At 46.0% G+C, this 25,448-nt stretch overlaps 1 protein-coding gene across 4 annotated transcripts; it reads left to right on the top strand.

Annotated features, from left to right (window-relative positions):
- The first annotated feature begins 412 nt into the window (after positions 1-412).
- On the top strand, positions 413-24,958 carry Max (MYC associated factor X). Of its 4 annotated transcripts, none has more exons than XR_009593002.1 (6): positions 413-693; positions 1,376-1,402; positions 9,332-9,439; positions 22,094-22,217; positions 22,696-22,780; positions 23,468-23,606. XR_009593002.1 is itself a non-coding variant. In XM_021635542.2 (5 exons), the coding sequence occupies exons 1-5, from the start codon at positions 658-660 to the stop codon at positions 23,653-23,655; spliced, it is 483 nt and encodes a 160-aa protein (XP_021491217.1). In that variant the 5' UTR covers positions 418-657; the 3' UTR covers positions 23,656-24,958. The 4 variants fall into 4 exon arrangements, 2 of the variants coding, with proteins under 2 accessions (XP_021491217.1, XP_021491218.1); XR_009593003.1 differs by having other exon boundaries at positions 22,696-22,796; positions 23,468-23,605; XM_021635542.2 differs by lacking the exon at positions 22,696-22,780 and having other exon boundaries at positions 418-693; positions 23,468-24,958.
- The last annotated feature ends 490 nt before the right edge of the window (positions 24,959-25,448 follow it).

The raw sequence follows: 25,448 nt of genomic DNA, 5'->3' as shown, positions 1-25,448 counted from the left end.
ACGAGACAATGTAAAAGCAGTCTAGCCAAGAAGAGACAGTGTTATTTTGGCAGCCAGTTTCTCCCCCAGAGCCTCCACCCAATCCCTTGGGCCGGGAGCCCAGAGCTCAGACTGTGGCCGGCTCCAGGAGCCCAGCTCCCTCCACGTGTCCTGTCTTCCCAGCAGCCTCTCCGCCGCCCGGGGAAGAAAATCTCCTGACAACTCGAGGTCTGTGGACTACATCTCCCGGGGGGCACCGCGCCACTTCTCGCAGCCACCACCCGGTGCGCAGGCGCCCTGCTCTCTGTCAACAAGCGGTGCTGGCGAAGCCTGTGTGCGGCCCCTGATGGGATTTGTAGTTTCTCTGGCGCTTTCGGACTCGCCCATCGGCCGCTCGTGGACTACAAGTCTCGGCTACCCCAGCTCAGTGAGCCCGGTCACGTGTCAGGGGGCCGATCGGGCGTGCGTGCCGCCGTTGATCCGGTGCTGCAGTGAGGTGGTTGTCGCCCGTGTTGTGTGTGTGTGAGTGTGTGTGTGAGTGAGTGAGTGAGGGAGCGAGTGAGTGAGTGAGTGTGTGCGTGGGGGCACTCGGCTTGTTGTTGTCGGTGACTTCCCCCTTCCCTCCACCCCTCCCCTCCCCGGCCGCCGCTGCAGTGGCCGCTCCCTGGGCCGTAGGAAATGAGCGATAACGATGACATCGAGGTGGAGAGCGACGTGAGTCCCGGGGCTTCTTCCTTTCCGTTCGGGTTGTCAGGCGGGGACAGCGGCCAGGGCTCTCCGCGGGGCGACAGCGGGAGGGGGCCGGGTCGCCGCCGCCTCCGTCCCCTTCCCCCGGGGCCGGGACCGCCTGCGTCGCGCTCCGGGCTCGCTCCCCTCCAGTCCTGTCCGGAGAGGCCTCCTGGGACTGAAGGTGGGAGCAGACACGCGGCCTCTGGGACCCCCCACCTCCTCCTGGAGAGGAGGGTGTCGAGGCCTCCCTCTCCACTCTGCCTGGCGGGGGACCCCTTTATCCGTCCGGATCCTGGGCAAGGAGACCAGCGCTCGGGTTCTGCTCTGCTCCTTGGGTCCACGATCCCCCTCCTCCCGTGACCGGTTGGTCCTGGGGTGAAGGGGCTGGGCGTGCTCTGACGCCCGAGAGGGATCCCGGGAGAGCAGACAGTGCCCGGGACCCCTCTTGTCCGGTTCGGATCACAGAAGGAGGGCCAGCGCCTGGGACCCCCACTAGGCTGCGGGAATCCCGCTGGAGAGAGTGGAGGGGAAAGAGGGAGGGAGGGGTGTCGGGCTGACTCCCCCACCCGCTGCTTCCTCCGCCGCCGGCATTTTCTTTCTTATTATTGAATGCAAAGTGTAAAAATAACTTCTATATTTTCTATTTTTTTTTTCTCTCTTATTCCAGGAAGAGCAACCGAGGTTTCAATCTGCGGTACGTCTCCTACTCTCCATTTCATTTTCATTTCCGTTCAGTTTTGGTTCTTTTTGGAGTCAGAGAGAAAAAGAGATCGTTCTATTACTTTTAATGTTCTTGTAAACTCCTCTTAACCGCTAAGGTGAGGTGGAGTTCAGCTGGGGTTGGAGGTGGGGGCGTTGCAAATCCCATGATTCTGGGTTCTCAGGTGTAAGTGAGCAGGTAGGGAGGTGAGTAAGAGGAGCCCTGTGCTGCGGACTGAGTTTTTCTGTATTGTTCAGTGTCAGATGCAGCCGAGGCATGTGAGAGACTAAAGCGAGTTCCGAAGTGAATGGTGCTGTTATTTCAGAGAAAACTGGTTAAGTTTTACTTAGGAGCAAGTAAACTTTAAGCAATATCTGCATAGTTCTGTGAAGCTAAAGGCACATGTAGTAATCACCTTTAGCCAGAGTCCTGTGACTGCTGCAGACCTCTAGAATCTAGAAAAGCATGGTATTCTCAACAACAACAAAAATGGAAAAGAAAGTGTCTTGGCTGCTTGTGGTCTGACTTTCCATTTGAGAAGGAAAAAAAATCCTGAGAAGTGTCACTGTAAGAGACAGCTTTGCTGAAGGGTGATGATATAATTTTATCGGTGAAAACTTAGGTTTTTCATACCAATTTTTTTTTTGTAGGTGTTTCTGTGGATTTTGGTTAATGCCATGACCTCTTGTCTTTGGAGTCTGAGACTTAGGAATAAGTGGATATAGATGAGGGAGAGGGAAAAGGGATAGGCTCAGAATAAACTCAAATCAGAGAAGAAAGACAACTGTAATATTTGATAGTTAGAAATGGTAAGAAGGGTGTAGAGTGAGGGCCAAAACATGCATTTGTCTGTGGGGCCCAGGTAAGAGGGAAGAGGTGAGGACTGGGGAACTGAGGCACCCCTTCTAAAAGGAGAGCAGCTGCCTAGCTCTGGTGCTTGTTACATGAGCAAGAGCGAGCTCAGCATTGCCATATCTTTTTTTTTTTTTTTTTTTTTTTTTTTTTCCAGGGCTGAGATGAGACCCTTTAGCATTGAGCTATACTCCCTGGAACTTCCTACTTTATAAGAAATGTTAAAATGCTAGAAACACAGATTATTCTTTTTCTGGTGTGTTCATGTGCATTTAATTTTTGACTGTTCTGGGAGTTGAACCTATGGACCTAAGCATGCCAGTCAACCCCTCTGCCATGGAGCTACAACCTCAGCTTACTTAATTACCTTTTAAAAATCATATTTGTTTCTATAACGTGTGTTGGGGGGATGGCTCACATGTGTGCCATGGCTCATATGTGAAGGTCAGAGAACAACTTGGAGCTGCTTCTCTCCTTCCAACCTGTGGGTCTTGGAGGTTGAACTTAGGGTCATCAGGTTTTGGCTATGAAGCTTTCCCTTTAGCTGCTAGTAATCTGATTTTTAAATGATATGTGGAATGGATGTTTGGGGACTTACAAAGAATTTGCAGGGTGCAACTAGGTTTGGTTATCCAGGCCTGTGAACCCGTTACTCAGATCCTGAGGTAGGAAGATGAACATTCAATCCTGCTTCAGCAGCTCACTGAGACCCTGCCTCAACATACAAACACAAAACAACACAGAATCCAGGGCTGTGATCCAGTCGGTAAGCCCAGTGCTTCTGAGGCTTTGGCAGAATTGTTGCCCTGAGTTTTCGGCCAACCTGGACTACAGAATGAGTTCCAGCCCAGACTACAGCATGAGATTCTGTTTCAAACAAACAAGCACTCTACTTTTTTTTTCTCTCTCTTGCTAAGGAGTATAGCTCAACAGGACACTTAGTTCCAGGAGGCCCTGGGTTCAATCCCTAGGACTGAATAAAGCAAGTTTGCAGGATGCTGTTTTAGTAGCTCTGATGGAGGACTTTGATAATCACAGGGTAAAAACAGTTGTATCTGCTCTTTATTAGAGCGTCAAAGATTGTACGGATTGCCTAAACATTAAGAAAAACTATTTATTGAGAACTGATTGGTTCTCAGTGCAGTTATCTCAGAGGTCTTCAGGATTGTTCTGAGGGTTCCTCACTGAAGATAACATGCTATCTCTTAATGAAGGGTAACACATACTTCTATTGAAAGTCAAATTTCTTTTGTTGTTCTGTTTTTCAGCTACTATTATCTCTTTTTTGAGAGAAAGAAAAGGGGAGGGTGGCAGAGAAGTCTCACAGTATAGTTCAGACTGGCCTCTAACTCACAGATCCACCTACCCTCAGCTTCCTAGGTGCTGGGATTAAATGTGGACACCACCATGCCTGGGTACTGTTATTCTTAATAATACAGACTTGGTGGTTTTCATTTGAGCCTCTTCTACCAAAACACGGACAACAACAACAAAAAAAGCTACTTCTTTTTCCCCCCTCCAAGTCTTTAGTTATAAAATCTGCTGCAGGGCTTGATCAGGGTTAGAGGGCAAGGATTGGGTACAGCTTGTTTTGAAGAATCATCCTTGAGTTGGAATTAGATTTGCTTTTCAGTGAGAGGTGTTTTCTTACCTTATGATAAGCAGTTATTGTAGGCTTTCTGCTTTTTAAAGTATCCACCTGGGTGATATAAATTAATTTACTAAATGCCTCCATTCCCATGAGGCTGATCTTACATCGTCTAGATGTTTTTACTTTTTTTGTTAATGTGCTTAGGATTTTTTTTCTTTCATTTTGGGGCATAAACAATGAAAATTTTGTTGCTGGGGGTTGAACCTTTGACACCCTTTGTTTTATCTGGCACAAGTCAGTATAGACAGAAAAAGCAGGTGTATTGAAGACACTGCATCAAACAGCTATCATGAATAGGATGGAAACATGGATTCTTCCCCAATCCATATGAATACATCTGTTTACTTACTGAAATTTAGTGTAAATAATGCATTTTTTTTAAATGTGGAAAGCTATTAGCTAAATATGTGGACTAAAATGAAAAGCTAAATGTGGGCACTGAACATGATTAGGACTGCAGAAGAACTTTTAAGAAGTTATTTGGAACCCAGGTACGGTGGCTCACCAGTAATCCCAACTCTGGATGTTGAGTATTACCATAAATTTGAGCCAACCTACGGAGTGAGACCCTGACACACACACACAAGCAAGTTGTTCGGAAGATGTTGTGTGGGTTCTTACATAAAAAGATGGTAGTATTTTATAGAGTCCATGTAATATCTCGAGCCCCTTGAAAAGTGCAGGCCATTCAGAACAGTATTAGGAAGGAGGCTAACAGAAAGTGAAACTGATCTGACAAATGTCCTGCACCCGGAAGCAGCCTCTCTAGGGAACAGTGAGCTGTTAGAGGAAGTAACTCTAAACACTAGTTACTAAATTTGATAACTGCAGAATCTCACTGGTGTTGCCTTTTTTTTTTTTTTAAAGGAGCAGCTTGTATTTTAAAAGATAGGTTTCTGAGTTATACAAGAGCTTTCTTTTACTTTATTTCTGTTCGGGGAATTTTTCTGGGAAAGAGTGAAAGTATATGTGAAATGTAGGATTACTGAGTTTGTCAAGACACCTGTATTGTCCTTCGCGTTTGCCTAACTCTCGCCGTGGTGCAGTTACAATACTGGCGGGACGTTTAAAATAGGTTTGTGCTATTCCACTATCAACTTCTCAGCTCTTGCTTCTCTGGCAATTGACGTGCATTTGAAAGGAAGGGAGTTTGACCGCGTTGGATGTCGGAGTTCAGGAAACTTGGTGTCTTAACTGGGATCAGCTTCGTGACAGAAATGCTGCAAGGCACATATTCTTCATTTCTGTTTGGTGTTGGCTCTGATGACATAAGCAACAGGTTTTCTTCCTGTGTGTGCCTGTAACAGGAAAAGGTGGTGTTAAGTGTTTAAGAGTTGTGCTGCTTTATGTCAGGAGTCTGATAGGATAAAAGAGTTGATCAAGGAATCCTATTTGATCTTTATTGGGTTCGAGGAAGGGTTATGATGGGGTTTGGCTATGTGGCCTCCCCTCTGACCTGCAGCGATTCTCCAGCCTCTGCCTGTCAAGTGCAGGGCTTACACGTTTGTGCTGTCAGGCCTGACTTCAGTGTCCTAACCAAGAAATCCTCCTTCTTAAATGGCTAGTGGAATGACATGTGTGGATTGTAGTGTTCCCAAGTTCTTTCAGGTACCAAAAGATGGGAGAAGCCTCAAAAGCAAGTATATTCACAGAAGTGTTTATCAGCTTTCGGCTTCAAACAGAAGAGTTAGGAAACTGGAGTTAATGTCTGCCTGCTAAGGACTTTAGTGTGTTTATCTCAGCCCAGGTGCCTGTTGTTTCATGTTGCAGTTTTTGTGTTGATTTAAATGAGCACTTTTAAGTTGCTTAGAAATTGCTTTTTTTTTTTATCTGATTCTTATCAGTCAGAAGTAATAAATGTACTGTATGAGAATTTGGAACCTTTGTATTTTTCAGCATTCTTAGTGTTTCAGTAAGGGTAGCTTGATAATAGTGACTCTATCTTCCTTCTAAAGTGCAACCTTTAAGTTTCTGAAACTAAATATACTAAATACCCGCTAAGAACGGCACAGATTCTCTCCATGGGGAGAGAATTGGTATTGGAAAGACTCCCCCTTTGTGATGGAACAGTTAGATGTTGGGCAGCTTGCAAGAAATGGTGTTCTGGAGAACCTTGTACATCCTTTACAGTAAGGTGTTTCTTCATGCTGGGTCTTGCAGGAAGTTAGGTTGCTGATTGTTGAGACGCTGTGAATGAAGATGCAGTGTCTGTGCAATAAGTTGAAGGGAAATACTCAATTCTGAATGGGTCTCTGAAACTTCTGTGCCAGTTTAGTGACTAAGCTTGCTTTCAACTTTGGACAGCATTCAGATACACATGCTTGTTAGTGGGAGAGGTGAACAAATTATAGGTAAAGATTTTGCTTCTGTCTGCCAGCGTGGAAAAGTGTGGTGGGACTAAAACTGAGGACTGAGTAAAAAGCCTGGCATAGACTTGAAAGCTGGAAGCTGTTTGGTGCTAGAGTTGCTGGTGAGCAGCTGTGGTCTACTCTTTGGTATCACAAAGCCCCTGGTACTTCCCTTATTCTAGGGCGTGCTGATGAAGAAGGGCTTTCTGACAGAAACTGCAACTCCTATGTTAGAGGGCAAGCGGTGTCCAGCACCGCTCCTGAGGATGTATAGGGGAATCATTTGGGAATCTGTGGCATAGCTCAAGAAGACCTCTATGATCTCCTATTCCACAAGGGTACCGCCGGTCCCAGGGTTTGCACGGCCGGACACTCCTCAGTGTAGGCAAGAGAATGTGCGCTGATCTGAGTTGCTTTGTTTGCTCCGCTGCTGTTAATTGCCATGCTGCTTTAAAAAGAGAGAGTTCATGGGAGGATCTCCAGCACCTTAAGCTGAGAGTCACCTGGTTTTTCTTCTCAATTCTGAAAGCCTGGCCTTTTGGGAAAGAGCTGTCAACAAGAGAAGATGGCTAACAAGGCAGGATACTGGCCTGCCCACTGGCCCACCGTGCAAAGCTAAGGGGTTTCAGCCTCATCTGCGGCTTAGAAATACTTTCCAGAGAGAACTCTCAGCCTTGTGTGAAGGTGTGTCAAGTTTTCCTATGCTCTGTAAGCACTAGAAATGTCACTTAATTCAGAGTTGCCTGGAATTAGGCATGTGAGTTCTGCATGTTTTTTTCACGTGTGCTTGCAAATGAGGCTTGGGGAAGGGGCAAACAAATACATCCTTGTGGCTGTCTCGGTTTAGGCATAGCAGCTGAGGGGTAAGCATGGCAGGAGGGGCTGGGCTAACTGTTCTGCTGTTAAATTGGGTCTGGAACCACCACAGAAATTCCATCCACTGCTGGGAGAACAACAGTCCCCAGCCTAGGCTTTCTACCAGGCCACTGCCTGCCGCCTCTCCTAGCCGAGCCAACTTCGAACTTGGCTGGCTCCCCAGATGAGAAGCCGAGATTTCTGCTCGTGGTCCACGGCCAAGTTCACTGCAGTCCTCCAACCAAAAGACTTGTTGTCCATTTCAGTCCTTTCAGTGCTCAGCAAGTGGGAGGGGGTGGTGCATCTTGTGGGGATGATTTTGGTGTTGGGTTAAACTTAGCTCCTTGCTTGCAGCACAGCCCCACAGGAAACCGACTCCAACTTAGTTCCAAGTGCTTGGGACTTTCAGGCTTCTCCCAGAAAGAAAACAGACAATTAGGATTTTATTTGTATCAACAGGAGGGGTTGTGGGTAACTGGGGTCACTGCTTCCGTGCACAGCTCTTAGGCTGGGAGGAGGGCCAGGAGTTAGGGTGATTTAGTAAACAGGAGTATCTTGGGCTGCTGCTGAATACCAAAGCTGAGCGATTGATTTGCGCATAAACAGACCATCTTGGAAATTATAGAGCTAACACCAGAGGGCGAATGCATGTCAAATGTTGGTCCTGGATCTCTTGTACTCCTTAGGTATTGATTGTGTCAGGCCTGTTTACCTGGGTATTGGTGGATTTCATTTCTTGAAGCTGTCTTACACTGCTCGTGGAGGACAGTTGTAGTTATCGTGCCCTGGTGCTGTATAATACAGAGCTGCCACCTCTAACCTCAACTTACCTGGTTTTCCAAGCTTAACTTGCCTTTCAGATTCCTCTTTTATATTTTCTATATAACTAATAGAGAAAATATTTTGCTTTATAGCGAACTGAGGTTTAAGAAGGGATAATCTTACAAGTCCTCCGAGCTTCTGCCCCGTCCCCGGGCAGTGGCTCTGATGGGAGTTTGTACCAGTTAACAGAACTGCAGGCAAGGCACCAGAGAGATCAGGAGGAAAGTGTGGGCCACAGATGCTCCAGGCTCTTCCTCTAGAGCAAGTCACAGACTTCTCAAATTTGATAATAGAATTTCAAACCCTTTTCTTCTCGTGGCTCTGATTTCTCTCTGCCCATATTTTCTATTGGAATGGGCATTAAACCAAGTTTATGCTTGTTGCTGCATTTTCAAAATTCCCAGCAGTCTGTCTGGGCTTAATAACCAGGTCACTTTTTCATGTATAGATAGGCTCTTTAGGCGAGTTCAGCACTCCTTGCTGTAGTCAGGGTCAGTTTTCAAGAGAGTGTGTCTCTGTAATTCCTGAAGGTCAGGTGTGGTGAAGTTCTTGCTGAAGTAGGTTTTGTTCTGCTTAGAGGGAGATGAAGGCCCTCTGCAGTGCTCCCCGGGCCTGCTTCCTTAACCTTCGTGATTGGTTGACAGTCCTGACCCTGACAGCTGACTGTTAATGGTTCCAAGCAGGAAAGGTTAAAGGCTGGTTAGGGTATTTAGAAAACTGCCAAGTGGGCCTGACCTGCTGCAAGTGCCTGAGGCAATTTACGGAGAGCATGCAGTGGAGTCAGAAGCCCTGCTACCCAACAACTGCCTTTCCGGCTCAGCCTGTGTGAGAGGAAACCCAAATGCAGTTGGCACGTGTGTCAGCTCTGTCATAATGACCAGATGTAACTGGCTTTTCCAGAGGTTTGACTTGAGAGGCTGTGATAGTGACCTTCAGCAGGAGGGTGTCAGAACAGAGCCTCGGGATGGTGGGTTTCACGTGGGCAGAAGCACCCCGCTTCCCCAGGTGTCATGGTAGAGGTGCCATATCTTATGACTGTGCCTGTTGGAGCTCTCTTTAGTTACACTCCAACCACGGATTGGCAACTGCTCCATCATGTAGGCTGGGGACACTTCCAGGAGAGTCACCCTTGGTCCCTGTGAATAACTTTGATTTTACTCGTGCATGAGCTGGATCCATCGTGCTACTTTGGATGTTCCTGTTGCAAGCCTTGTTCACCCCTTTCTCCCCTTTAACAGAGCCTAATTCTGGAGACTCCTAACTGCCCACCTCACTCTACAAATTCTCCCAGTCCACTTGCCAGGGACAGCGCTGACTGCACACACTTCCAGGCTTTACCACATCCACCTGAAAAAGGAGTGGCATTCCTAACAAGCTCTCTTTTGGTTCTCCTAGGCCGACAAACGGGCTCATCATAATGCACTGGAACGAAAACGTAGGGACCACATCAAAGACAGCTTTCACAGTTTGCGGGACTCAGTCCCATCACTCCAAGGAGAGAAGGTGAGTTTATTGACAAAGCCAGTTGGAACCTACCGGCATATCCCTTCTGTAAAGGAATACTGTCAGGTGGCCTGCTCTCTTATTTTTTGATTCTTTGGAGGTTCCCCACACATCTCAGTTGTTCATTTGTTCAGTTCTAATAGAGCTGTTTGTGAGATATCCCTAGGAGTGGTCTTTCAAAATTGGAGATGTGTATAATTGATTACTTTTCTCTTTGGATTGAACCCAGGGCCTTGTATATGCTAGGCAAATAAATGAGTTATTCACGACATTATTATAACTATATACCTAGTATGTAACGTGGTCCATAATTAGTTCGGGATCACTAAAGGTCCCCAGGCCAGCAACACCCTAAACGTCTGTGGGAAATTCTCTTGTCCAGTTCAGCATTAGTAGCTAGTGTAAATCGACACTTGCCGGCAGGTCTGGGCACCTGCCTGGGCACCAGTGATGTCTAGTCCTGACGGCTGCTCTTCCCAAGATGCTTAAAGAGCATTGTAAGCTGTGGAACAAAAAGAGTTAAGAGTCATATTGGTATGGAAGAGAATAAAACGTAATCCTTGTCATTCTTCCTAGTAGCCTTTGGAAACTTGGTTTCCTTGAAGAGGTAGGAGCCAGCTGTTTCCAGCCTCAAAAAACAAAAACTTTGAGCAAAAGCTATAGGTTAGGGCCACTGCTTGAAATACAGAAAAAAAGAGTTTGTTTGCACAATTAGTTCTACTCTTGACAACGTGTAGCAGGCTTTTTGTAGCCCTTCAGTAGAATAAATGGTAAATTGAAGGAGAATACTTGCGGTATTTGAGGGTTTTTGATGTAATGTTGAAGGGAGAAGAGCTCAATAGTGGGGTGCCTCCTTATTGTGTGTAGGTCCTATGGGTGATCCCCCACACTGAAAAAAATGAAAAAAAAATTTTTGAGACAAGGTCTCACATAGCCTAGGCTACCCTAGAACTGGCTGTTAGCTAAGGCTGTCGTTGAACTTCTGATGCTTCTGCCTCCATCTCCCAAATGCTGGGGTCACAGGTGTCCACCACCACACGTGGTCAGCTTTTGAAAGAGCATCAAGTAGAGCCAGACTGTCCTGAAGTTGGGGTCCAGCCTCTTGTGGCTGTTGGCAGTGCAGGCATGTGCCGCTACACCTGGCTTAAGAAACACTATTTAATAAAAACGCTCTTTACTCTAGGGTATACTGTAAGTGACTTTACTGCTTTAGTTCTGTGTTAAGTGTCCTGACTTTGTTTGTTTATCCAAAATCAAATTTTTCACGTTATAAAAAGTTGAAAAGCTATGCTTTATATTTTGTCTATATTTTGTCTGTGCCTTCTGTGTAGTTGAAGTGTGGAGTAAGTCTAAGCTTACAGGAAAACCAGAGTAGGCCATATGAATACAATATTACAAAACCAGAATTTGCCGAGGGTTAAGCCCACTTAGTATGCACTTGACTTAATGGCCTTGAACCAAGGTACTTTCCGGAATAACAACATTCCTAAGTATAACACTGAGCGCTAAAGGAAATCTTTATGACCGAGAGACGTGCCCTTTGTGCAAAAGATTTCTCTCTTACGCATGTCTGACCTGCTGACAGTTGGTGCTCATTCCACACACCACGGTGTCATGTAACAGCCTTTTGGTGAGCCACTTGGGCAGGAGCTGCCTTTATCTTAAGTCTCACATGTAACAAGACAGACTGAGGATGTGCTTCTCAAACGTGGGCTGTGAACCACCCACATCCAATATCACGTGAGCTTCCTGGAGGTAAGCCTGGGAATATGCACTTGCAGCAAGCAGTCAGGTGATTCCGAGGAGTTTGAAAGTTTGAAAACACTGAAACGGTAGTTCACAGCTGTATCTCTTCCTTGTTTGGGATAGCTTACCTTGCTATTACAGTCTAAATTAAGTCCGTATAGTGGCTTTATACTAAATCCTGTTGCCTCCTTTTTTTTCAAGGAGGTTAAAGGTTTGAATTTAGTAGGGTGCAAATGGAATAACTAACGTGTCATTTGTAACCTTTTCACTTACTCCATTCAGCAAATATTTGTTGAAGGTCTGTGCACACCAGCCACTGTTCTTAGTAAGAATAAAGAAATCTTTTATCCTAGCAAGGAGATGATAGAAATTGAGTAATCACTAAAAATATGAATACTGGCTAAGAATGGTGCTGGCAAACGCCTTTAATCACAGCACTTGGAAGGTCGGAGGCAGGTGAATCTTTTAAGTTTGAGGCTAGTCTGGACTACGTACCAAGTACTTGGCTAGCCAGGGGTTTGCCTATGCGCGTGCGTGCATGCCCATTAAGGTGGAAGGAATGGTGGAACTTTAATTGGGACAGACAGCTCTCACTGGCCTTTGGGCAGATTTCATGGAAGTGAAGAACTATCCATCTGTCTGGTGCTAGGCATTCCGGCAGGAGGAAGGTGAGTGTAATAGCAGCCCTGAGTCAGGACCTGGGGAGCATTTAGGAGCAGTTGAGGAAATTTGAACAGGCCACAGTGGCTGAGGAATGGGTGAGAGGATGATACCAGGCCCTGTGTTGTAACTGCCAGCAGTCTCACAGGTGCAGGGAGGCTTAACTTCCGGAACCCTTTGCTCTCAGACTGACTTCTCACTAAATGTTGCAATTTTCTTCTTAAAATGTGGTATTGGAACCAAAGGAAATTGACTCACTCTTGATTTGAATTGCGATGGTTAAGGTTGTGCCATGTAAGTGGTCATGAAATGAGTGTTCTGTGTGAGTTTTGAAGAGCTTAGCTCAGATTGTGGAAGGAAAGCCTTTGATCTGACCCCTGTGAGGGCAGCATCCTTGTGTTACAGGTGACTCTGGAGTTAACACTGAGATTATGTGCTATGTGTCCAAGCCTTTCTAAAAAACATTTTTGTTTGTTAGTTTTGGTTTCTTGAGATAAAGTTTAAGTCTGTGGCTCGCAAACTGGCTTGGATTCACAGTAATCTTCCTGCTTCGGGCTTGCAGAATTGAGATGTCAAGTGAAGCCTCTTTTTTTTGTTTCATGCATGTGTGTTTGGTTTTTTTGGGTTTTTTTTGGGGGGGCGTAAGGGGTCCTGGTTTTGTGAGACAGGGTCTCACTATGTAGTCCTGGCTGTCATGAAACTCATTCTGTAAACCAGGCTGGCTTCAAACTTGAGAGATCTGTTTGCCTCTGCCTCCTCCAAGTGCTGGGACTGAAGGCCTGTGCCACCAAGCCTGACCTGGTGAATGCCTTTAAATTCACAAAGCAATGAGTTTCATCACGGGCATTATATATTATATATAGAACATCTTACTTTGATCTCATTTATTTTATTCCTGGCTCTCCTGGAATTCACTATCTAGACCAGGCTGGTCTTAAACTCACTGAGATCCCCCTGCCTCTCCCTTTATATATATATATATATATATGAAAAATTGACATTGATTGAATTGAATCCTAAGCAAGGTACTTGTGGAGAGGAAATGGTCTTTTTTAAATTTGATGTGGAATTTTGCTGTATAGTGTGATCAGAACTCATAATTCTGCTTCAGCCTCTCAAGTGCTGAGGCGACAGGCTTATGCCACTGCGTCTCTCCAGGGGAAACATCTTATTTATTTGTCTGTTTGTTTTGAGGCAGGGTCTCATAACGTAGCTGAAGCTTGCACCCCCCTAGGATTGTCTTGGTTGACATAGAATTTCTAGTGCTCTATCTGGCACATGAGTGTATCACCATGTCTGGCAAGAAAGAAAACTTGAAATATAAGACACAAACTCAATTTTGTCCTTGTTTCTTGTATTTGTATGATAAGAATAAACATCATATGGAATGCCTGTCTTCCTAACTCTTGTAATCCTAGTCCTTGGGAGTTTGAAGGAAGATAACTATGAGCTCAGGGTGTTGCTCTTTCAGGGACCTGGGTTCAATTCCTATCATCCACATGTTGGCTTACAATGTCCTACAGCTCCAGTTCGAAGGGAAATCACACATACACAAGTGAACAAACCAACAAATTAATGATTATCTTTTTAAAAAAGAAAAGAAAGGAAAGTCCAGTAATCTGGAGGTGGTATTGAATACCTGTAATCCCGGTATTTAAGAGCTAAAGGCTGTAGGACCAGAAAGTCAGGGTCATTGTCAGCTACATAGTGAGTTAGGCCAGCCTGGGGCTGTGTGAGATCCTGTCTCAAACACAGCCTTTCAAAGGGGTGTTGACTGTCATTGGGCAATCACTGTTGCTGTTCCTGCAGTTTATCAGAGATGAGGAGCCTGCTTAAGGTCATTTCCCAGTGTATACCAGAACTAGGGCTAGCAGTTTATCAGAGATGAGGAGCCTGCTTAAGGTCATTTCCCAGTGTATACCAGAACTAGGGCTAGCTCCGGGACTGCTGCCTCCTGCAATCCTGGAGGATAAGCAGTTTGAGGGTATTTTCAAGAGATCAAACCTGGTACAGTCACACAGGGGTATATCGCTCAAAGGCTGAGGCAGGAAGATTGCCTCAGGTCTGAAGTTGGCCCAGAGTAGCAAACAGAATCTCCCCTACTGGTGTAGCAACATTAGTTAAATTCAGTAGGGCTCACAAAAAGAAACGCATGAAAGTAAAGGAGGACATATGGGGAAGAAGAGGGTTTGATGGAAGGGGTGAGGAGTTTAATGTGGGAAATATGCTCAAAGTTCATTATATGTATATATGGGATTGTGAAAGAATAAAACAACAAATAAAGTCAGTCTTTCATAAATTCTTAAATCTTGTAATTTCTTGGGAGCTTTCTTGAGGTAGATAGATTCATTGATCTTAGCGATGTATCATACAGGAGTTAACTATGAAAATACTCATCTAAAGTAGCTTATTCAGATTAAACCAAAATGCAGAGCTGAGGGTCCCTTGAGTCTTTCAAACTTTATGTCTCTTTCAGACTTTATGTCTCTCCACTCAGCCCCAGAAAACAGATCAATCATTCTAGTCAGTGATCATTTACCTTTGTCATCAGTCCTGGGTTTGGAGATGGACCTTCATAATCTGTTTTTTGTTGTTGTTGTTTTCCTCTTATATATATGTATTTTATAACTGAAGTTCCTCTTTTTTTTAAGATTTATTTATTTTATGTATATGAGTTCTCTGTATGTACACCTGTGTGCTGGAAGAGGGCATCAGATGCCAGGATAGATGGTTGTGAACCACCATGTGGTTGCTGGGAATTAAACTCAGGACCTCTGGAAGAGCAGCCAGTGCCCTTAACCTCTGAGCCACCTCTCCAGCCCCAAAGTGCCTGTTTATTGTCTGTAGCATTCTCTCAGGCATTCGAGCTTTGGATTTCTTCCTGGTAGAGATGCACACAAAGAGTATAACCTTACATACAGCATTGGAACCCAGGATTTTTCTAGGCACAGTGCTACATGCCTGTGATCAAAGTGATTGGGAAATGAAGGCAAGAGAATCAGGACATCCAGATCATTCTTGGCTACATAAGAGTTTGAGATCACTCGGCTACATGAGAACCTGTCTCAAACAAGCAAAAAGGAACCTTGAGTTTCCTAGTTAGCACTCAGCTCAGAATTTCTTGACTTTGATGTGAGAGTACAACGGTCCAGCACATGGCTGATTCTTCATTTGTGGTTGTGGTTTGCACAGCCCATAGAATAACAGTACCCAACTCTCGAGTGTGTACCAGTGCAATTGAGACCCTGTGAGTGCTATGAAAGTCTAGAGACCAAATAAGTAATGTCTACTCTTGAGGGTCTTGCCCTCTTGTAGAGAAAGAGGGCAACATTTAAAAGACAGAGCTAATCTCTGTTTCACTTCAAGTCTTGTTTTCTTAATAAGATGTATTTTAAGTCAAAAAACTTTGTTATGGCAAAGAGTTTCACTTCAAGTCTCGTTTCTTTAGTAAGGTAGGTGTATTTTAAGGCAAATAGCTTCATTATGGCAAAGAATGAAATGGTTCTTGGCAAACATTCAAATCCCAGTGTCAGTATTGGTGTTTGCCTGATTTTTTGAAGACTGTTGCCTGTGCTGTGCAATCATTAGGACCCCAAAGGCAGGGAATCTGTCTCAAGCATAGTTAGTGGAGGGGCCTTGTGTCTGTCCTGGTTATAGGATCTGGGAGATGCCTCTTTTCTGTGGATGGGCTATTGGCAGATTGTCTTTGAAATAAAATATAAACCATAGCCCTGTCCATTTCACCTTATTCATTAGCCAAACTCCCATTTGGGCAAGCATCAGCTTCTGTTTAGTTCCTTATAAACTGTTTCTGTGTCTTACCTACAAGTGTTTTGGTGGACCCGTCTGCTTACTTGCTTTTCTCTTAAGAACCCTCCTACTGGAGTGTCTACTTCCTCTGTTTTTCCAGAAATGCCATTGCCAACTTTCAGGTCCTTCTGAAGGTCAGACTCTAGCCTCAGGGTCCAGATAATATCTGACTCTAGGGCTTTGTCCAGGCCCTGTCTCCTGAATGCATTCTGTCTACCCTTGCCAGTTTCCACCTCTAGTCCTCTCTCTCTGAACCACTTCTCTTGCCTTTAAACACGTCTTGTCCCTGTGACTCCAGTGGTTCCATGAGCTATTGTCCTCTTTGTTAGTACTTACAAGCCTGACCCTGCTGAGCTTGCAAAAGCGGATGGGATCCATGTTCTAGACTTACTCTGTGATCTAAGGTGATACTTCCAGAGGAACATCCACAGAGTGCTTGCAGAGCCTGGGGCGGGGCTTTCCCTTCAGAGGACCAAGAGTTCGTACATTCTCTTTCTTCAGATTGAGAAGGGCAGGGTCCCTATTTATTTATTTTACTAAGTATTTGAAATATATATGTTCTTCGCTGTGGTCACTCGCTTCGGACTGAACACCTTCAATTGTTCATTAGCCATTTGGCTAACATGCAATCACACTGTATTACGTAGTAAGCTCTAGACCCTGTGTTACCCTCCAGTCTAATATGACTGAAAGTGGTCGCCACCTTAATCAGACTTGTCTTCTTTTTCTCCCACCAAAAGCTATTATTTTTAATTTCAACCCAGAGGTGCAGATGTGGATCCAACGGTGGAAGGCTTGCCTCGCATGTCTGAAGCCCTGGGTTCCATCCCCAGCATTGTATAACCAGGTGTGCACACCTGTAATCCCAGCTTTTGGAAGGTGAAGCTCAAGGTCAGTCTCAACTACTTAATGGGTTTGCACCTATCGTGAGCTACATGAGAACACCCCCGCCCCCAGTGCATAGAACTGGCAAAGTCTAAGAATCAGGGATATGTGTTGCATCAGTCTATGCTCCGTTCTGGCCTCTAGGCACACTGGCCATGGGTAAAGTGTTAATCATTTGTTGCGTTTACAGACCTCCCTTTCCGCCAAATGATGTCTCATTCATACTTAGTCATTGGGATGCTTCCGTTGACCAGTTTGGGTTTGTACACTTCTTAAATTTTATCACTAAAGTATCGATGAACAGCATGATGTGTGCGGCCATTCTGTATTCAGAATCTCTTCTCAGGAGTTGGATGAAGGGTACCAGCCACTGACTGCTGTATGTTGCCAAGGAGGACTGTTTTCATTCCCTCTATAAATTTTGGAGTCTTTCTGTGGACTTTGTCTCTTTTTCACCATCACTGGGCCTTAGAGGATGACTTAACTTTGTAGGGAAAAAAAAAATCTAGAAACTGTTTTTAAATTTGTGTTTATTGCTTTTGAAAGTAAATCCTTTTCCACTTGTTAGTCACTAGATCTATTTCCTCTTCAGAGAGCTGTGTGTTGTACTTACTCTTTTTGGACAAAGTTTGGGGGAAGTGCCACACCTTCTATCAGGGTCCCAATATCACAGTTAAGCCCTTAAGGTTTGAAAATAATGTTTGACCCGTAAGCCAAGGTCTTGAAGGGTCCGTCATCTAGGTTCTGCCTAACAGTCAGCCAGGCCTGCCAGGGGCCTGGGAGCATGAAGCCTTTAAGGAACTTCACAGCCTCTTGCCTCCCTTTCTAAAGGGATGGGTTCCATTTTTGAGTGAATTAGTTTAGAGGAGATCCACATTTGTTGTGCAGATTTGCTAATTTTCATTTCCGGAAAATGGTTCATTAAACAGAAATGTTCACCAGATTTTGCCTGCCTCCTCTCCCACCACTTAAGGTTATTTAAGACAGAGTCTTACTTTGTAAAACAGGCTGGCCTTGAGCTCACCATTCTCCCTTCTCAGCCTCCTAAATATTGGCATTTCAGCAGATGTCATGCCCGCCATGCCCAGCGAGCGGCTGACTGGAGTGGCTTTAGGCCCTCAGGGAGGGGCAGAGGTGCTTCTCCTGGTAGTGATCTCTTCATGTCTCTACCTTACCTCTCACACCCTATTGTCTAAACCAGTTTGGCTCTTTATACAAAAACAGCAAGTGTGGTAAGACTGAGAACTAGAAATGTGGGGCTCTTGCCTTGGTTGTGTGTGGGCCCGCTGGTCGGGGTCTGAAGACAGCTTTTTGGAATTGGTTCTCTTCCACTGTGTGAGTTGCACCCACTGTGTCATCTCACCAGCCCTGTATGGAGATTGTTGAGAACACAGCTGTGTTGATGAGCCTCGGGAATCATATGAAACCACGAGGCTGATTAGAATCAGCTTCTTTTGAAGGCTGTGAGTACTTTTTTGAAATGTGAAACTTTTGCCAAGACACATGGGTAGGTTGCCTCTGTTAGCTGTTTTCAGAGAAAGGGGTGTACCTCAGGAAGCAATTGACCTTCTTTTCAGGCCACCTGCTGCCAGACCTGGAGTCTTCATTGTACCTTGGGGATTTTTTCCTCTTCTGGGTCTCCAGCAGTCAGTGAAGCCAGCAGCATGTGGGAGCCAACCCTTGAGGCTCTTGCCTCAGCCAGCATTTCTTCTGTTCCAGCAGCCTCTTTAGGCCTCACCTGTGGAAAGCAGTGTTCTTGGCTGCCGTACCACTGCTGGCCGGCTGCTGCTGCTGTCACTGTTGGATTTTGTTTTTCACTTCTTACTTTTTAACCAAAAAATGCCAGTCTTTGGCCATTGCTTTTCAGTCCAGGCCTGTGTCTGTGTGGAGCTGGCTCACCATTGGGCCTTGCCTCTGCTGTGAAGAAACCACTTTTACTGGGGTTTTCATTGCCATCCTTGCAGGCAGATTAGTGATTCTCCCCAGATCCTGCCCTCATCTTCAGTTCTTCCCTCCATGTTAATGCCATCTCTGCAGTTCTGTTCCGAAAAATATGAGTGCATCTGAGACTTGGGTCCAAATTCTATTGCCTACAAGTTTGCTAACATCGGTAAAGATACAGCTTTGTGCATCAGTTTCTTCACACAGAAGGCTGCGTGGGGAGCCTGGCACCCAGTATTCCCTGTGATCTGCTGCTCTTGCACTGGTTATCCTACTCCTGTGTTTAAGCATGGCTTTTGCAACAGGGACTGCAAGGCTGGCCCACTTCTGCCTGTGGCTCTCCATGCTGCAATAGCCATACTGTAGCTACCCCTTTAGTCCCTGCAGCCACAGTCTGTCCTGGCCCAGAGCTCTGTCCAACCTATTCAGAAGAGCCTTGTCTACTGAGAAGGCAGAGTTAGTGCTTTCTAAACATTAAAAGCTAAACAGAAAAAAAGTCATCCGATGCTTACTAGGCAGTGGTCGATCTGTGAACACATTGACTTACCAGGTTCTGTGTGGTCACAGGACTCTCGCGAACATTGTCGGTTGACTCAGCTGACTGAGTTAGAAAACAGAACTGTTTCAGAAAACAGAAACTGAAAGCCTAGGGCCATTCCATAGTCCACGCCATAAATCCCAGGACTTGATGTTTATTGTACGAGAGTACTATGAACTCGTAAGGGCTGGGAGGGGCCCTCCCCACAACATACAGTTGTGGCTGCTCATGGAGTCTTGTGGCTTGAGAGGCGTGGATTGCAGATGAATATGGCATTTTCCGACTTTGACCTTTCGTTTTTCTCCCCCGGAGTGAATGTAAATTTCCTTCTCTATTATGTTTTTAACTTTTTAGGCTTTTGGGGCATCCTGAAAAGGACAAAATGAAATGGTCAGGACTTTTTCTGGGATTGTTGATTGGCCAGGGGCATTCTGCCCACATAAGCAAGGGCAGTTTTTGCTTTTAGCAGCAGTTAGAGGAAGGGCTATGTTGTGTTTAGTATTAAGGATGCCTTGAACAGTGGCAGGCCAGCCAGCTAGCTGCAGTGGTACACACTTTTAATTCCAGCACTCTGGAGGCAGAGGCAGGTGGATCTTGAGGCCAGCCTGGTCTACAGAGTGAGGTCCAGGATAGCCAGTGCTACATAGTAAGGGCCTATCTCAAAAAATTCTTTAAATCAAAAAAAGGCCAGTGTCCTTTTGGGGACCTCTTGTTCCGAAATCACTACTTTGAGCCTTTATAATTCCGTCTTTTCTGAACCCTACTCTGAAGTGGAAAGTGCTGTCACCTAGAGGACAGTGTTCACTTTTCTGGCTTGTGCTCACCACTCACTTTTCGCCTTTTGATTCTGCTTTCATGGTTTCACTTGTAAGTACCTGCAAGAGAAACTGGGAGCACACAGGCCTTGCTCGGTTTGCTGCTCAGCAGCAGTCAGCACTGGCCATCTGCAAGCACTCTCATTTTCAGATGCGCACACATCAATAAGAACTAAGGCTGCCTTCTGGAAACTTTTAGAAAACAGTTTTAAAATAGGCAGATTTAAAAAGAGATTGTACACATTTATTTTTAATCCTGGCACTTGGGAGACTGAGTCAGGAAGATCACAGTTTCAGAGTAGATCCAGACTCAGAGAATGAGTGAGGTGTATATATGTGTGAGAATTTATCAGTGATAGAGAGGGTAGAGGATTTCTAGTTGTAAGGAGCACCCGTGGACAGGAATGTCTACAGGTACAAATCCCCAGCCTGACATCTGCCATTCTCTGCTAAGCAGCTGCAGTTACATTTCTGTCAAAGGGGCGCAGGATTTTAATTAGTCCTTGCTAACTATGCGCTGCTCCTTCCCCGTTCTGGCAGCGATGCCCTCAGAAGGCTCTCTGAAGAAGTGAGAAGCACTGAGGTGCCCATTGCTGGACCACCCTGTTCCTCTTACACAGGCTGGCTGCTCAGCTGAGAAAACATCCCGACTACCCCCAGTCATGCCCTTGTGCTGTTGTGACCTCTCCTCACAAGCACAGTTAGCTCGCTGCTTCATGTGGGATGGCGGTAGTATCAGCGCTAAGGCCAGTGTCTACCACACAGTGGGTTGTCGCTCTGGCCAGAAGCTGCCTCTCCAGTGACATTTGTAATCTCTTAGTCGTTAGACTTGTCAGCACGGCCTGTGGCTTGCCTGCTTACAGATAATACTTATCTTCTCCACTAGACAGTAAATAAGCTTATGGGCAAAGAAGCTGTGACTAATACATTTTGTTTCCCCACAGTGCCTGCCTTGCACATAACTCTTAGCAGATAAAAATGATTGATTGAATATGAATGGTTCCCTCTTGAGCAGATCACCTTGAGGGTACTATAAGAGGAAAGCTTGGGAATCTAGTGTTTTCAAGGACTGGTAAAAGTTCAGGCCTTGCACATCTCACCTCGCCTACCTAAGGTCTGTAATTGATCATTAGGACTTTTTTAATATGAGTAAACTGAGATTTGCTAGCTTGAGTACTGGTGTGCTCTTTGCCTTCCCCCTCACTGGTTTCTGGTTGTTTCAGAGCACTGGGGTATAATGCAGAATTGTTAAGCACTAGCAAAGCTTTTCAGTGCTCAGTCTCTGGAATGAATGCTAGACATCAGAGCTACTATGCTGCCCTACCTTGAGCTTTACATTTGTACCAATTTACGTGTTGGACCGGAAACCTGGCTTTAACTCTGGCCAGATACGTAGCCTGGTGGGAATAAGCGTGTTCGACTCCAGCAGCGCAGTAAACAGTGATCTGTTACCCATTTTGCTGACTTATTTATTAACTTGTTCCCCTGATGAGCCAGGCACAGACTGGCTGCTATAATTGTAGAGGTGTGGCTGTTTCCTGGGATGGCTCAGCTACATGTCCTTCCTGTGTTGACATCAAGTGCCTACAGCTTCCGCAGACAGGGGACAAAAATGGTGATTGTTCTGTTGAGCCTACTTAGCAGTAGTCTGAGGGTTTGGTAAAGTCTGAAGACCTTGATGGAGAAAAAAATGTACCCACCTTCATTCCAAGCCAGGTCTACCCCAGCTCTTGACCTTCTTATTCTGAACCAGCTGCCTGTAGCCAGGCCCTAGCACAGTGTACATGTCCTCTACGTAGTGAGTTCAAAGCATCAGCAAGCTGAAGACTTTAGAGCAAACTGAAGAGCCAGAGGGTTGAGAGTGTGGCTTATGGCTGTAATCGCAACAGTTGGGAGGCGGCCTGCCTGACCTTAAAACCCTGTTTCAAAGAACAAAAGCTGTATGAAAAAGATCCAGAGGAGATGAGAGGAGTACAAGTTCAGGAGTCAGACTCTAAGCCCAGGCCGTCTAGCTGGTGGTTGTATCCTGGGTTCCTATAGAGCTCCTGAGACTCTGTGTGGGTAAGTTCTGTGAATCTCTTGGCTCTTTGGGATAAAGGCTATAACTAGCCATTACTCCTCCTCAGCCTTTTCTGTCTTGCCCACTCTCCTATTTCCAGCCTTTCTTTTCCTTGTGTTGTTGCCAGGGAAAGACATGGTTCTCTGCTTTTCAGACTTGGTCTTTATTTTATGCCATGTTTTTTTCTCATATTGCAACAGGCATCCCGGGCCCAAATCCTAGACAAAGCAACAGAGTATATCCAGTATATGCGAAGGAAAAACCATACGCACCAGCAAGACATCGATGACCTCAAGCGGCAGAATGCTCTTCTGGAGCAACAAGGTGAGCAGCCAAGCTCTTGGGGCGACTGGCCCTGCCGTCCCCTGGCCAGGCTGGGGCTTTCACACCTGGGCCTTCGATCAGAGCCAGAGGACCCTGCCTCAGAAGCATCCTCAGCCTTGCTCCATGGGCCTTCGAAGTTGAGTGTTAGAGCCATCCTGAGGAAGGACCAGACCCTCCAGTGAGGAGATGGAGGAGCTAGGGAATTGAACATCCAAAGGCTTGTATCTTTTCTGGCCTGATCTCTCCCTTCCTTGGGGCTCAGGTGCTCTGCCTGCAGTAAGGGTCACACCTGGTGTCAGGTATCTGAACAGAGCTTTGTGGTCCTTGGAGTAGAATGTGCAATGTAAGTACCAGAGTCACCAGGAGTTCAGGGACAGTGAGCCCTCCCCATTGTCAACTGTAGTCCAATCAGGGCAGCCTATGGGCCAGGCCCCTGCTGTTCTCCAATGCTCACACCCGCCTTTTCCTACAACCACAGGGGAAAGCGAGAGCTGATCAAGTTCTTTGTTCCTGGGGAATTCACTTCTCTTCCTCCCTCATGGAAGATGCAAGTAAAAGGAAATGCAAGTAACCACCTGGGTTAGAACATCTCACATAAAATAAATAACATGAAGGGTTTAATCCTCCAGGCTCAAGCTGAGCTCAACCAAGGGATGGGCAGTGGGTGGCGGCCGCGGGTTGGATAATGGGCCAAGCAGCCTGCATGTATGTAGGGGTGTCTGTTGAAAGGCCCAGGTATTTTGTGTGTATTGGTGACTTGCTTCCAAGTGTCCAGCTTGTCATTCCAAGTGGATTTTGTTCATGAGAGCCAAGCCAAAAGTTTTCTTTGACCCAATATATTTCGTCATCTTTCCTGCTGTCATTGGGCCCTCACACCTTCATGGAGCCTAGCAATGCTGGGCTAGCTTTCCTCTCTGTCGCTGCGCTGCTCAATCCAACAGGGAACTCTTGCTCTGGTCTCTGTGCTGGGTCCATGGCAGGACGGTGTCTCATCACAAGCCTTCTCTTCAGGGTGGCATGGCAGTGGCTGGCCATGTCTGCTGGGCCCCCAAGCCCAGCTGGGAAAGGAAAAGGGGGAAATGGAAATGTGCAGGTGGAACAGCCACCAGAAGGGAATGACTTCTGAGCCACCCTGTGCCTTGGGGGCCAGCAAGCAAACCCTTAGGAAGAACAGGCTGGACCCTGAGTCTGAGACTTGGTTGCTCCGGATCTCCAGAAGGTGGTAACATGCTCCCTTGGTTGCCTTTTAGTCCGTGCACTGGAGAAGGCAAGGTCAAGTGCCCAACTGCAGACCAACTACCCCTCCTCAGACAACAGCCTCTACACCAACGCCAAGGGCGGCACCATCTCTGCCTTCGATGGGGGTTCAGACTCCAGCTCAGAGTCCGAGCCTGAAGAGCCCCAGAGCAGGAAGAAACTCCGGATGGAGGCCAGCTAAGCCATGCGGGGCAGGCCAGCAATAAAACTGTCGTCTCCATCGTCTCAGCCTCCCTTCAGTTCATCGTTAGAACCCTTGAAACCATTGAAAAGACTTTATTTTCCTTTTCTCTTTATTAATTGTTATTTTTGCATAGAAGCTCTTGGACAGCAGCTCTCATCCCCTTCCCTGTGTCCACTATTTTTAAATGTATTCCCTTCATGGGTTCCTGTCCCCACCAGAAATTTTAAACCAAAACACCCTAACTTGGCAGCTCTTTCTGTGGAGGACAGACGGCCGGCCAGACCTCTGAGTACACGGTGTCCTGCCCCCCCCACCCCCCCACCAGCTCCTCCAGCCCTCAGAGCATGTGCCTGGAGGACGCCTGCTCCACTAGGCTCTCCTCCCAGTCCCCGTTACCTGTGTTTGGTGGACTTTGTGAATCTCTGAACTGCTGTGCTTTGACAAGATGACCTGATTGGAGTAATCAGAACTGACCCCTTCTCCTTTGTGAGGATTATTTTTTGGGAAAGCTTTCACTCCTTTTGAAAGACCAGATTCCCGAAGAGGTGTGTGGTAGAAGAGGAGATCGGGAACAGATGTGCAGGATCCTTGGCGTGTGTCACTCTTCGGTTGGTTAAGCCTGCAGAGCCAGCCTTACAGGAGGCATCGTGACACTGGTACGTATAGGAGATGGCAGCAGTGAAGCGACCTCCCAGGAGTGGTAGGGGTGGGCGTTTGTGGGTGGGGCGGGGAGGGAGTTTTAGGTGGGGCAGAGGTTTTGTATTAAGGGCCAGTGATGATGTTTTGATATTTATTTCCTGCTACTGAAATTTGAATCTGAATGAAATGCCCCTATTTCTGATGATGTCCATATTGTAAAGCGACAGATTCATAAAGTAATGATCAAATCTTCCTTTTTTTCTGTGTGTATTTCTAAGAAATAGAGCCAACTATTTTTATGTAAATACCAAGAGCGACTTACCTGGTACTAAACCCGCAGCCCAATACATCCTCCCCACCCGACTTCTCTCCTCCTGTCCTGGAACTTGTCGCCACTGTGTGATCCAGCCCTGTCTCTGGCTGCGGTCAACAGATCCCAGTGAAGGGTTTCATGTCTTTAGGCTTCATTTCTTTGTCTTTTTCCTACTCTGTTGCCAGCATTTGCTGATTTCTAGTGTATACTCTGTAGTCTCAGTCTGTGTTTGATTCCATTCCATGGAAATAAAAAGTATGTTGTACATACTGCCCAAGAATTGTCTTGCAAGTTAAGGCTTCCCCCTTTACTATAAGAATATAAATAAAAACTTATTTTATCCTTGTTGGTAGTGGTGTCTTCTTGCCCCTCAATGGCCAAGATAGTTGAGGGAAGAGCCTTCTGGAAGCTACTGGGCCTCTTTGGAAGCTGAAAGAGGAGCAGCGATCTCTCACTGGAGCCTGCAGAGGCAGGAGCAGCTGTAGCCAGACCTGTTTCTCCTGTGTCTCTCAGCCTGAGAGGTGAATAATAACAACTTTCAGGTTGCAATGGGAAGTCTGCGGCGACAGTTCCTGCTAAACAGATAATCTCTGGAGGAACTGATGGCTCAGCTGTGGCTCTGATTCTCCTGGTAATGAGTGTCCAGTGTAAGATGTGGCTGGCTAGGAGTGGCCAGGGTTTTTCAGTTTCTAGAGAGTTCCAGTTACAAAGAGGAAACAAGAGCTGCCAAAAGACTGGATGTCCAAAAAAAAAAAAAAAAAAAAATAACAGCATCAAGTTAACTACTGCAGACCCAACTCCAACTTAAAAACTGTTTGACCATTGAAGAAAAAGAATT

Source organism: Meriones unguiculatus, chromosome 7 (genome assembly GCF_030254825.1).
Source record: "Meriones unguiculatus strain TT.TT164.6M chromosome 7, Bangor_MerUng_6.1, whole genome shotgun sequence".
Classification (NCBI taxonomy): Eukaryota; Metazoa; Chordata; class Mammalia; order Rodentia; family Muridae; genus Meriones; species Meriones unguiculatus.
This window is presented reverse-complemented; position numbering and strand designations above follow the sequence as displayed.

Bases quoted from the DNA above. Each gene is read 5' to 3' on its own strand.
- Max (XM_021635542.2), top strand. From the start codon at position 658: ATGAGCGATAACGATGACATCGAGGTGGAGAGCGAC. The intron at 694-1,375 runs GTGAGTCCCGGG...CTCTTATTCCAG, and splicing joins ACATCGAGGTGGAGAGCGAC to GAAGAGCAACCGAGGTTTCA. The intron at 22,218-23,467 runs GTGAGCAGCCAA...GTTGCCTTTTAG, and splicing joins TGCTCTTCTGGAGCAACAAG to TCCGTGCACTGGAGAAGGCA.